Source organism: Oryctolagus cuniculus, chromosome 11 (assembly GCF_051225735.1).
Source record: "Oryctolagus cuniculus isolate XC-2025 breed Fujian yellow rabbit chromosome 11, ASM5122573v1, whole genome shotgun sequence".
NCBI classification, from domain to species: Eukaryota; Metazoa; Chordata; class Mammalia; order Lagomorpha; family Leporidae; genus Oryctolagus; species Oryctolagus cuniculus.
In genome coordinates this window covers 121,565,794-121,579,468 of record NC_142877.1, presented here as the reverse complement: position 1 = coordinate 121,579,468, position 13,675 = coordinate 121,565,794, and the positions used below count along the sequence as shown (strand labels likewise).

The 13,675-nt window shown below is 57.4% G+C and overlaps 1 protein-coding gene across 6 annotated transcripts in view; it reads right to left on the bottom strand.

Moving 5' to 3' along the window:
- TBC1D22A (TBC1 domain family member 22A) overlaps nt 1–13,675 on the bottom strand; it is a 358,344-nt gene that overhangs the window by 97,371 nt on the left and 247,298 nt on the right. For 4 of the 6 annotated variants that reach the window (XR_016216437.1, XM_051839990.3, XM_051839989.3 and 1 more), the window contains one exon: nt 2,218–2,345. The exons of the other annotated variants lie outside the window; for them this stretch is intronic. Coding sequence is in view for 3 of the 4 variants with exons in the window: in XM_051839990.3 (XP_051695950.1) it covers nt 2,218–2,345 (128 nt within the window). In the remaining variant the exon portion in view is untranslated. The remainder of the gene's footprint in view (nt 1–2,217; nt 2,346–13,675) is intronic. 6 annotated transcript variants of the gene reach the window in all.

Below are 13,675 nucleotides of genomic sequence, written 5' to 3'. Positions count from 1 at the left end.
CTGCCCTTGTTTACTCCCTGTCAACGAATCCTCCATGTCTACGCACCCAACACGTCAGAGAGCAGCCTGCAGGGCGGGGCGAGGCTGGGGGAGTCAGAGCAAGCGCTGCCTGAGGGATCGGACGGTAATGGACCAGGAGCAGTGAGCTGCAGGCCAACGCAGGAGCGGCCCAGGGGTTCCCCTCATCCCAGGCCCTGGCATCAAGGGTGCGTGTGTCCCAGCCACTCTGGGGAGCGAGGAGCAAAAAGGCCAAGCCGGCGTGCATGCCACTGGAGAAGCCTAAAGGTGGCAAAGGCTGCAGCTCGCCTGGGCGCCAGGGCTGCAGGGACAGCCCCCGGCACCCCACACCCTGGACCCACCCCTGTGACGGGGCCCTCCGCGAGCTCCCTCAGTCCCGTCCCACGCCAGTGACCATGCACTGCGGCTCGCCTGGGCGCCAGGGCTGCAGGGACAGCCCCCGGCACCCCACACTCTGGACCCACCCCTGTGACGGGGCCCTCCGCGAGCTCCCTCAGTCCCGTCCCACGCCAGTGACCATGCGCCTCACCCGCCTCTGCGCTGCTGTCTCACTTGGGCGTGGTCGGGGCAAGCGCTTAGCAACAACCTCTGGCCAAAGCAGGGCCCAGGAGGATTCAAGCCACCTTGCGAGGGGTTAAGGAGTTACAGAAACCTGTAATGGCCCAGCTAATAAACACCCTGGTTTGGGGGAGAGTAATCACCCGATTGCTATCCTATGATTACTGTGTATTTTCATTGCCAAAAGATGCAATACAATTTCATGGTTACTTGGCCCTGTAAAATAGAAATACCCCCAATTTTTAAGATATGAAAAGGTTTATGATCAGGATACTGTCAGTTCAAGAATGAGCCCATGGTATAAATGAGTCAATTCATGACAAAATTTAATTTCAGGAAAATTAACTCAATAAAGATGCCGCAATTGTGCTTAAACTTTTAATGCCTGTTAGGAGTTTTCAGCGAAGTGGTGCAGGACCAGGCACGAGCCAATCCATTTCCTGGCTCCTCAAAATGCGATTGACTTAATACCTAATTTATTCATAATGGGGACAGTATTATGAGGAACTCTGTGTTTAACGAGGGGGCCTGGGCCTTGAACAGCCTAACCAATCACAAAAATGGAGAGCGTTCGCAATTTACGGGGCATTAAGTTTTGTTTCCTGTAATACCACAGAGAGCAGACCAACAGCACCAGGCCAGCAGCCACCTCAACCAAACAGCCCCAGGTGAGGCTTCACGCGCCAGCCGGCGCCGGGGCCACGAACCCTGTGGCTGCCACGCTCCTAGGAGAGCAAATCCCAAGTGGGGGCTGTGGTGAAGGTCATGAGACGGCAAAAGTGAAAGCAGTCAAGACACGGGTCCTCGGGGCCCGCGGACCCGCCCTGCACTGTGGCCACAGTCCCTGGGACCAGTGTCACTCCAGGTGAGTCACAGGAAAACAAGCTCCGAACAGGAGGCCTGGAGGCAGAGGGCCCAACAACCCAGATCAGAGAGACCCCCACCCTCTCTGGCTGCCCACACCCCCTCCCCGCTCCCACCGTGTCCACGCACACGGAAGGCTCTGATGTTGAGCCTGACCCCTGGGGCTCACGCTACCTGACAGGAAAGCCCGATGCCCGGGCCCCGTTTTCCAGACACCCCCACCTTTCCCCAATCCCCGAGGCAGCTGCCCCCTCCCAGGCCTTAGCAGGCAGCCCCGCACGCTGTGCTCTGGGCAGGAAAAGCCGGCTGGGAGGAGTCGGGATGCAAACTAGCCGCCCCTTCCGGCTTCGGTGCTCAGAGACTCGGTTCCTAATCCCCCATAATGGAGCCTGCTATTTGCAACTGATGATGAAACGCTGGCACCTAAACCCCCACAGTCTGGGCTCAGCTTCAGCAAACATCTGAACAAAATGAAAAGGTGCTAGAATAAGCACGGGGACACTCGAGGGAACAAAGGTGGCTGGTTCCAGAAAACTCAATCTCCTAAAGAAATGAATTTCATCAAAATTGGTGAAGAGTGGAAACTCTCATGTTGCACTGCGTCTGCCCGTGGTTTTTTAAATCTTCATTGCGCTGTAAGTAACTCAGAGCACAAGTGCGGGCCCTGGCAGAAGCAGCTCGAACCCACAGCGGAGCTACACGGACCGCCGCGGGCCGCCGCCAGCTGCACACTCAGAGTGGAGCGGAGACGCCGCCCCGAGGCGCCCGGGCGCTCACCTGGTAGGTGTCCCACAGCCGGATGGTGCAGCGAAGAGGCACTTCCCTCATAAGCAGGTTGTTCATCCAGCGGAAGGCAAACTGCAGGTATCTCACTTCGTGCTGGTCCAGGTGCTGGTGGACTTGCTCTGCGGGACACAAACACAGGCCCCAGGCTGTCAGGAGAGCCCTCGGGGGAGCCCCAGCGTCCAGGCGTGCTGCTCCCTGAGGCCCTGGGCCTGCCTCACAGCCCACATTCCAACAGCCAGGGCAGCCCACGTGGCATCCCCAAGGGACAAACAGCTCCATTAAGGAGAAACTCGGCAGCTCACTCTCCTTGGTGGACCGCCACCGATGACCATGCAGGAACGACGGCAAAGACACAGCTCCCACACCTCCCCAGCCCGAAACCTGCGAGGATGAGCACATGCCAACCGGGGGTCTGAGACTCCAGGGTACGTGGGGAGCTCAGGTGAGCGCCCCCAGGAGTGACACTCCCCCGACAGCCCCTGAGCACGGGTTGGGGCGCCCTGAAGACAGCTGGGCCCTGGCAAGAGCCAGGCTGCACAAAGCATCACTGCCTGAGCGCAAGCTTGCAGCAAACAGCGTCCTGCCTTCCCACCCAAGTCAAGGGCCACACCCAAGGCCCCTGCACCCCTGCAGAAAAGGGGCCGGGGTGCTCGGAGAGCCTGCGAGGCCTTGAGCTCCCGCGAGGATCATTCCGGGAATGATGCGCCTGCTTCTGCGTGCTGCCCCAGCGGCTGCACTGGGAAGAGCTGGTAAGAACCGGTCCCTTCTACACAAACTGGAGGCCAGGGTGGGACTTTGTGTCCATCCGAGCCCGGCACATATCTCAGAAACAGGGCTTTCCCAGCCCGGAGGCCCAGAGGTGGAGGAGGAGGAGTGGGCTGGGGAGGCCCCCGTCCTGTGATCCTCCTGCTTCGTTTAGGAGCCGCCAGGGCCACCAAGGTCAGGAAGTGCTCTTGCCCGCGGAAGAGGAGGCCTTGCTGGGATGGCCCCAGGAAAGCAGAGGCAGCGTCCTGTGTCTCTGCCGTGTCTCTGCTCACTGACACTCCTCCCTCTCTGAGCCACGGTGTCCTCGGCTGCCCAGACAAGTGTGGGACAGGACACCCGGGGCCAGCTGATGGGGGCACAGCTTAAGGGGATGCTGGCTAATGCTGCATAATGGACAGGGTAATACAAGACCAAGGCAAAGAAGATGGGCTGGTGACATCGGGGCGCTGGCGGAGGAGCCCCTCAGGAACCCAGGAGTGGGGTGCCAGGGAGCCTGCAGAGGCCTCAGGCCATTGGTGAGAGAACAGCCAGGGACCAGCAAAAAGAACAGGAGGAAATATGTCACAGACCCTCCACTGGGCTGCTGCTAAAACTCCACCCAGGGCCAGGAACGCGAAGCCACCATTGTTGGAAACTGCTACCCAGAACTTGCCTGGCCCCAAACACCCAGCAGGGCTGCTGCCCACTCCCCAGTGACTACAGACTTACAATATCATTATCACACTCCCAACGCGCACCTGACCTTACAAAGCCAGAAATGGGCAGTCGCTGAATTCCTGGAAATGCCCACCCCCCCAGAAAGCTGAGCCCTGGGCCTCCAGGTCAGAGAGAGGCCGGGGCCTGAACCTCACAGGCTGCGCTCCCTGTGGAGCCCGCACGCCTGCCCAAGTGTGGTCCCTGCTCAGCTAATCCTCTGCTACCTTCAGCTACGCCTCATCCTCAAAGTCTTTCATGTGCTGGAGACCAGAATCAGGCCCCCTGCCCCTCCCCACCCCCACAACTGGACACCCCACTGGAGAGCCCTGAGGAGGATGCCTGGTGCAGGCAGCGAGTGGGACCCCAGAGCCCCACACACCTGTGCCGGGTGCTGCCTCGCAGGGCTCGGCCGGGGAGAGGAGTGGGCCTGAGCTGCCTGTGCTAGGCTCAGGGACGGGGAGCTTACAAGGGGCTGCTCCAGCGGGACGCTCGGCCCCTAGACAGGGAGTTCTTTTTGATTTCAGCCTAGAAGATCCGACACACACCGTGCAAACGTGACTGGCAGACTTCCACCCTCCTGCACCAACCCTTAACGGAATTCTGTGAAAGAAGGACTCCTCACCTGAATTACGCGCAGCTTCAGAGCTGCGAGACGGAAAGCTCCGCTGGCCCCGAGGTGGCTCCCCGACCCAAGCCTGCCCTGTCCCACCGCACAAGGACAGAGGCCGCCACGGCTGGTGCGCTGGCCAAGGCCCATCCCCGTGAAACTCAAATCTGAGGAACGTGGAAACCAGCAGTTCACAGAGCGGCTACACTGGCCGAACAAGCAGAGCAGGAGTCCGCTCTCAGGAACACGCAGCTGGCTGTTCGGGCAAGAGCAGGCCTCAAGACAGCACCAGCTCTGGGGAGAAAATCTGCCAGGAAACAGCGTGCCCGGGGCAGGGAGGCCGAGCCAGGCAGCCTCCCCGGGCAGCGTGAGGGCCACTCCCACAGCAGGCGCCTGGCTCCACTCAGGGGCTCCACGTGACACCCTGGCTGGAGTGCAGCTCTTGCTCAGAGGTGGGCTCTGGCCATGAAAGCCACAAGTGCCGGCCACCGACCCTGTCTGGCCACCCCTTGTTTACCAATGATCCCGCCCAAGACCCTACAGCACCAAGGCAGCGGTGGGACAGCTCCATTTCGTAGCAGATGCGAGTCTTACCAATGCAGGTTCAATGGGGCTTCTGTTCACCTGCAGCCCTAGTGGCCAGGCGCTGGCACAGGCCTGGTCTGCAGGGTGGGGGCAGGAACCCAGCACCCAGAGAAGCACCTGGTGTGTGACCGGTGCTGAAGGACACTGTTAAACAGGCAGCAAACGTGGGAGACAGGGCTGGGGCAAAGCAGGCAGATGGAGCCTGGCAGGGAGTCACCGGGGCGGGACAGCCACAGCCTCCCCTGCCCCGGCTGTTCTGCCGGCGGCACCAGCGGGCGAGCGTGGAGAAGGCCCTCATCTTGCGAAGTGGGCAGGCAGACAGCTCTAACGTGAGCCTGGGGGCAGGCGTCACCTTTCAAAAGCAAACAGCAAGACACTGATTTGAGAAATCAAGCGCGTATTTGTGGAACGTGTGTCACTGAAGTAACCTAGAGGAACAAAGCGAAAATTATCAATTTTCACCCTACCTGTAGAGACTAAGAGGCAGCAGGGCACAGAGAGGGGCCCGGTCCCACCTGACGCTGACTTGGCAAGAAAGGACCCACCCCACTGCGGCGGGGTGAGCGCCCTGCACCGAGCTTCCCGGGCAGCCCCCGGAGGGCCGCCCACCTGGCCCTGACCCTAGGAGACGTAAGCGATCCCAAGGTGCACCGAGGCAGCAGTACTCAAGACAGGGCCCAGGAGCATCCCCCGTGTCCCTGAAATGACTCAAATGCCACAGCAACACGAGGCCCACCTTTGGGTCTCTGGGGACCAGCATGTGGGCACGGCTGCCCCGTCTGTCAGAACAAAGCCCGGTGCTGCTGTGAGCGCCCCGGCCACAGGAAGGGGGAGACGCGTGAGAAAACTGCACGGCAGCAGCCCAGGGCGCAGGCCAGCTGCATCCAGACGGAAGGCGTCTCGCCACACTCGGGAACCCTCCCAGCCCAGGCCACCTGCTGCCCTGGGGTCCACCACCTGCAGCAGACACAGGAAACAGGAAACGGCAGACAGCCTCCACACTGTCTGCTCGGCAGAATCGCCCACACCCGTGTCCTCAGGAATCTGGCCTTCTCTCCTGCCCGAACAGAACTCTGAGCTAAAGGACCTAACAAGACAAAATCCATGTCCACATGGTGGCGACGGCAGCCCCGGGCGTGAGGCCCCTCGCGGGAGTGCTCCGCAGAGCGGCCCAGGCCAAACGGGCTCTCGAGGGCCGAAGGAATGTCCACCCCGGAACAGACGGAGGCGCCGCGCTCGCCCGGCAGCTGTGGCTTCTCTGGAGGCAGTACTGAGGACTGATGCGGAGCCGCCCCAGCTCCCCACCTCCACCTGATGTGCGTAATGAGCTTCTGGCAAGGCTGCCTCCTGCTTGGAACACGGTGACAAATGGACTGCTAAACTCCGGGCATTACTTCCAATTTATATGCATCAGAGCTGCAAACGTATATGCTGAAAAGATCCATTTTTCCTGGTTTACAAGTAATGGTGAGCAGATGCTCTTTCACCGATAAAGGTAATTTGGTTAGCAATAATTCTGAATCTGAAATTTCCATTTCACTGGAAATAAGAGTGTACATATAATGAATAAAAGGCAGTTGTAATTATTGTCATCTTTCAGGCCACAACACTTTCTTCACACACGCCGCACGTGGCAGGGCAGGGCATTGTCACCAAGTCCCCGGGAAGCGGGAAGCAGGGGAGGCAACCACAACACGTCAGCCACTTTTCTCAGCACTTTACACCGCGGAGCCACAGACCGAAAATTCCACTGAAACATCTTGTCTTCTTGATTAAAAATAAAAATAAATTATGCAAACACACTGTGTCCCTGGATTTATGCTAAAATGGAAAAAAACATGTATCCCATTGACTTGGCATAAAAACACACTGTTTATGCAAGCCCAGACACTCCTTGGATTTATTTGCCCAGAAAGGAGGCAGAATTGCCCACACTCAGATACCTGACAAAGAGAACCTCGCTCGAGGCAGGGAGCGGACGCGAACACATCCACTTTGGCTGGCGGAGGGATGAATAGGCTTTGATTTGGAGGGAAGATCTCAATTCTCTCATCAGAGAAAGAAAGGAGAGAAACAAGAGCCGCTGACGGCGAACACGGAAGCCTCAGCTCAGCCCTCCTATGTGCAGGGTGGGCTTACGCTCATGGGAAACAGCCAGGGAAAGTCAGGTTCCCGAGGAGGCAGGCCCAGCCGCCCGGCCAGCAGAGGGCCAAGGAACCCCCCCAGTCGAGACCAGACCAAGAAGTAGGGAGGGGCCAAGGGACCCCCCCAGTCGAGACCAGACCAAGAGTAGGGAGGGGTCAAGGGACCCCCCCAGTCGAGACCAGACCAAGAAGTAGGGAGGGGCCAAGGGACCCCCCTAGTCGAGACCAGACCAAGAGTAGGGAGGGGCCAAGGGACCCCCCCAGTCGAGACCAGACCAAGAAGTAAGGAGGGGCCAAGGGACCCCCCTAGTCGAGACCAGACCAAGAAGTAGGGAGGGGCCAAGGGACCCCCCCCAGTCGAGACCAGACCAAGAAGTAGGGAGGGGCCAAGGGACCCCCCCAGTCGAGACCAGACCAAGAAGTAGGGAGGGGCCGAGGGACCCCCCCCCTAGTTGAGACCAGACCAAGAAGCAGGGAGGGAGCACCGTGGGGCTGCGTGGAAATCACTCCAGAGCGCCGACTGCAGGCAGGCCTCTTCTGGGCCATCTCTGTGAGCCCCCATGGGCGCACGCAGCTCTCCAAGGCCTCCAACCTGGGGTGGGGGGGCCCTGCAGATTCTCCTAAGGACACTCAAACAAAATGACAGAGGGGCTAGAGGCCACAAGGGCCCAACCAGAGATGATTTCGCAGAACATGGAGGTAAAGAAACCCCGGCCAAGGCCACGCCAGACAGGCACGGGCAGACAGGTGCCTGGGCGATGGGCCAGGGGCCGCAGAGCCAAGACCGGCAATCTACGCTGCCCACGGGGCGGGCCTGGGATGTTCCAGCCAGGCTAGCGGCAAACGGGCGACACCCAGAGAGGGCAGGTGGAGGGAAGGCACTGGTGAGGGCCTGGCTCAGGGACCCTGACGGGCGGGCAGCTCTCGTGTCAAGGCCGATGCCCTGCACCACTGCTGCCTTTTAATACTGCCCACCCAACACCTTCTGCAGAAAACACTTTTCTCCTCGGAAACACAAAGGAAATCAGTGTTAGCACCGTCTCAGGAACGTGCTGGTGACCTAAACAGAGAGCCGTCCACCCCACAACCCCACTCCTAGGCCAACAGCCCAGAACGCCCGCTCAGCCCACACGAAGACTGAGAGACTGGACCGGCAGGGCCTCCTCGGGGAGGCGGAGGCCTCCCACCCTGCCCTGGAGCCATGAGGTGGGAGCAGATGCAGGATCGCAGCTTTGGGGGTGTCTGCAACCCGAGGGTGCACCTCTCCCGCGGCTGCCACACCCCAGATGTGCACAGAACTCGGCTGGCCTGCCTCTGGCCCCGTGAGGGAGATGACATCCTGCCGCTGTCCTTACACCGCAGAGACAACTCCTGGTGGGGCCCAAATCACTCCAGGATGGGGACAGTCACCAGAAAGACCAGCAGAGCCAGACCCCCACCAGCACCCATGGTTCAGTCACCACCCTTACCGAAAGAAACCCCAAGGGGAACTCCGGCCACCGAGCACGGAAGACTTGCTAGAGCCCACACGGGCAACCAAGTCCCTGAGACCCCCCTGCTTGTCCCCGCATCTCCTTGCGTGGCTGGCGCCCTGGCCTTCAGTACAGTAAAACCGTCAGCTCGAGGACGATGCTTTCTTTGAGCTGTCAGTCACTGCTGAAACTGCAGCCGGTCAGCTGGAAATGCAGGCGGCCTGGGGACCCCGCGTGCCTGGCGTCGGAGGCCAGGGCGGCCCTGCGGGAGCCAAAGCCGGCAGTTACGGAGTCTGGCACCAAGGCCGGTTGGGCAGTGAGAGCACCATACTGGGGAACGCCTGGTTAGGGAAGACACAGAACGGACCCCTCCCTTCCACAGCCCCAGGGGCTACGGTCCAGATGGCCGTGAGAGCAGAGGCCACGCTGCAACCTGCCTCCAGGACAATCTTTCCAAGACAAAGTCTCCCACCAGCATGGCCGGCCCTCTTCTTGCACAGCAGACACACGACACGGAGAGGGCTGCTCAGACCCGGAAGGCACAGAGGCAGGGACGGAGACACGCCCGGCAGGGCACACGCCAGGTCACGTCCGGGCTCTGGGGGACGGAGACACGCCCGGCAGGGCACCCGCCAGGTCACGTCCGGGCTCTGGGGGACGGAGACACGCCCGGCAGGGCACACGCCAGGTCACGTCCAGGCTCTGGGGGACGGAGACATGCCCGGCAGGGCACGCGCCAGGTCACGTCCGGGCTCTGGGGGACGGAGACACGCCCGGCAGGGCACGTGCCAGGTCACGTCCGGGCTCTGGGGGACGGAGACACGCCCGGCAGGGCACGCGCCAGGTCACGTCCGGGCTCTGGGGGACGGAGACACGGCCGCTTGCTGGGGGACCTCGATAAACATGAGCGCAGAGAGAATGAAGCCTCCTGGCAGGTTGTAAAGAAACAGTGCTTATCTGACGCCACAACACACAATCTTTCCATCTCTAGAGAGGTATTAGGTGTATTTTTTGACAGTAACATAATCTAAAATACAAGTTCTTCCAGAGCCACATGGAATGGGAGCAACGAGGCAGTGCATCAGCCTCACTCCACAGACGTGCTCCTGAGCACGCCACAAACCCACAAACAGGCCCGTTTTCGAATGAGGAAGCAACTCTGGCGTATTCTGGTAAGGACACAGTGGTGGCTTCCCTGACAAGAACAGCCCCTGGCAGGGACACCCGCAGGCCCACGGCTGCCCAGAGCAGAGACGGGGTGGAGTGGACCTCGTGTAGCTGGACACCGCTGGAAGGCGGCGCGGCTCTCGGCTCTCCTAGAAGGGCCCAGTCTGAAGGAGCAGGCTGTCTGACAAAGTCCAACTTACTTGTCCAAATCTTCATGGTGTCAAGGTCACTGCAGGAGATCTGTGTGCCTAATTCAAGGTCACAGAGCTTTCCCACGTTACCTCAGAGAGGCTTCCTGCTTCAGGGTTAACTTCTGGGCCTCTGATGTCTTTTGAGGTCATCCTTTAATATGGTTGACATAAGAACATCATTTGCTTCATTTGGGAAAATACAAACATCTACAACAGCGCTTTAAAAAGTTTTCTTGGAAAATGCAATTAAAAGGCAAATGTGGGGTGGGCGCTGCCACGCAGCAGGCTGAGCTGCCCTGGGGAAGCCCGCGCCCAGGTCAGAGCGGTGGCTGGAATCCCGCCTGCCCAGCTTTTGCAACCCGGCTTCCTGCTAACACTCCTGAGAGGCCGCTAGGACGGCTCGTGAGCTTGGGCACCTCCACCACGTGGAGACCCCGACGGAGCACTCGGCTCCTGGCTTCAGCCTGGCTCAGCCCTGGCTGTGGGAGGCCTCCGGGAAGTGAACCAGCAGACGAAGCTCTCTTTCTTCTCTGCCCTCTCCTCTCACTACGTCACTCTGCCTTCCACATAAATGAAAGATATTCAGTGTACACAACGTTTGAAGTCCACGTATACAAGGGGTCTTCACAGAGCTCCTGGAACATATATTATGAAAAAACAAATGACGGATTTGAAGAATTTTTGTAGCAACATTTTTCACTCATTTTCTGTGAGCTGTCTGAAGCACCCTCGAATGGTGCACACCTCTGCCAGCGGATCTCCCGCTGCTGCGGAGAGCAGCTGTCCACGCACGTGGCTCCGTTTCTGAACCTCCGTTCCCCTGCGCTGCCGAACGCCTGTCCCTGCGTCTTGATTGCGGCAGTTTATGATTCTCGAAACCAGGCAGTCAGTCCCCCACCTTCGCTTGTTTTCAGAGCTGTTTTAGCTACTGCGAGGGCTTTGCACCAGTATTTCCGTATACATTTATACACTGGCTCGTCTGTTTCCACAGAAAAGCATGCTGGGACCTTGGCTGGGACTGAGTTGTGCGCAGGGTCCGTGAGGGCAGCACTGACACTCAACACCCTTGGCCTTCTGAGGTGCAGGCGTGAGGTCATCATCTTCAATTTTTCGCAGCTCTGGTTTGTAGTTTTCAGCGTACAGCCTATGACATCTTCTGTGGTGTTTTCCCTAAATACTTCACATTTTTATGCTATTACAACTGGAACTGTTCATTTAATTTCAATTCCTCATTGCTGGCATATAGGAAAATTACTCTTTGAACTTAGGTTTTGCATCTTGAAATGCTGCTGAATCCTTAGTCCTTTCTGTAGGTTCCATCAGATTTCAGGAAGACGATCGCGTCACCTGTAAGACAAGGCACACCCTGCTGTGCGGGCAGCCTGCCTCGTGTGAGGAACCGTGGGTGCATCCTGACTCACCCGCTCCTGCCTCGCTGCCCTGGCTAGCAGCTCCAGGACGTGGGGGCAGCACTGGTGACAAGAAGGAACACGGTGCCTGCTCCTTCCGTGAGAGAAGCTCCGGCTCTGAGCCGTTCCGACGTCAGCGACAGGTCCACGGTTGCCCCGGGCAAGCCAAGGAAGTTCCCTCCTGTCCCTGGTTTATGGGGAGTTTTTACTGGAACTGACGTCGGATTTTGTCAAATGATTTTTCTGCACATAAGACGACTTTTATGAGTTTGTTCCTCTTAAATGTTAGTAAAAGTGAATTACACTGATTGACTTTTGAACAGTGAAATCAACTTTGCGCTCTGAGATAAAGCAGGTCACTGATTCGCGCCTCGTTCTACACAGGGCCGGATCTGAGTTGCTGAGATTCTGTTCGGGATCTCGTGATCTGCTCACGAAGGATGCTGGTCTTCAGTTCTCCCTTCCGCGACACCCTGTGGTTTGGGTGTCAGAGAGGTTCTCACCCTTACAGAGTGCACTGGGACATACTTCTTGTTCCAGGCTTTTAGAGATTAGTTCCCGCAGAACTGACGTCTTTGTTAAATTTCTGACAGAAAGCACCACTACACCTTGGGCTGCCCTTACAGAACGGCCACAGTCTCACTGCTTCCAGAGAGGAGTAACACGAGGCCAGGTGTCCAGGAGAGCAGCTAACACGCCACTTTGCGACACCCACAGCCCGCAGCCCGCAGCCCGCAGCCCACAGCCCACAGCCCACAGCCCACACCCCACATCCGACACCCCACAGCCCACAGCCCACAGCCCACAGCAGGTGCTGGCTTAACCTCGGCTCCGCCTCCGACCCCAGCTCCCTGCAGAAGCACGACCTGGGAGGTGGCCGATGACGACTCCAGTACGTGGGTCCCTGCCACCCTATGGGAGAGCCAGGTGGAGCTCTGGGCTCCTGGCGTCTGCCTGGCAGAAAAAGGCAGAGCTCTCCCTCTTTCCCCGTCTCAAATTCTCTCCTGGCGTCTGCCTGGCAGAAGAAGGAAGACCGCTCTCTCCCTCTTTCCCCTTCTCAAATTCTCTTTCTGCCTTTCAAATAAATAAAACATCAAAAAAAAAAATAAGAATATTCAGAGCACTTTTTTTCTTTAGTGATCTCTGGTTGCGTCTCTGGAAAACGTAAGTATACTTGCTTCATGAAATTGTCAAATTTACCGGCATATGGCGCTATGGCACAGAAGGCTGGGTCTCCACCTGCAGTGCCGGCATCCCATATGGGTGCTTGTTCAAGTCCCAGCTGCTCCACTTCCCATCCAGCTCTCTGCTGAGGCACCTGGGAAGGCTGCAGAAGATGGCCCGAGTGCTTGGGCCCCAGCAACTGCATTAGAGACCAGGAAGAGCTCCTGGCTCCTGGCTTCAGCCTGGCCCAGCACCCAGTGTTGTGGTCATGTGGAGGGAGAACCAGCAGATGGAAGCTCTCTCTCCTTCTCTATTTCTGCCTTTCAAATAAATAAATAAATCTTCTAAAATTTTTTAAAGAAACAAATTTACTGGCATAAAGTTGTCAATGAAAGCCATCATCACCCTCCTGGTATCTGTAGGATCTGTAGCAATGTCAACTCTCTCAGACCTGGCATTGGCCATCTGTATCTTCTCCCTTTTTTTCCTGATATTCATGTTACTGACTTCTCTTAAACAAGCTTCTGACTTCATTTTTCTGTCCTGACTTGTTAAGGCAGAAGCTGAGCTCACTGACTGGACACCACCGGGTTTTCCAGATGTTGACACTCAGCACTGTGAGTCCCCCTCCAGGAACTGCTTTACTTACACTCCACAAACTTTAACATGTTGTCTTTGCTGTCATTCCCTTCAACATACTTACTCATTTCCCTCCTGATTTCTTCTGTTACCATGGGTGATTTAAAGGTGCGCTAAGTCAGAAATACTGGGGGATATCTATCTCAGGTATCTTGCTATGGATTCCAACTTTAATTGCTCTGTGCTCAGAGAACACACCACATATTTCTGGAATTCTTTAAGATTTACAGAAACGTTTTATAACTCAGAAATGGTCTATCTTCATAAATGTTCTGTGTGCAATTAAAATCATGTGCATGCCTGGAATTCCCCACAAAAGTCAATTAAGCCAGGTTGGGTGATGGCAGTTGTTCAAGTTTCCTACATAATTCTTGGTGTTCCGTCCCCTAGTCACTTACTGGTGTGATTCCTGGTGTTCCGTCCCCTCGTTCTGTCACTTACTGGTGTGATTCCTGGTATTCTGTGTCCTCACTCTGTCACTTACTGGTGTGATTCCTGGTGTTCCGTGTCCTCGCTCTGTTACTTACTGGTGTGATTCCTGGTGTTCTGTCCCCTCTGTCACCTACTGGTGTGATTCCTGGTGTTCCGTGTCCTCGCTCTGTTACTTACT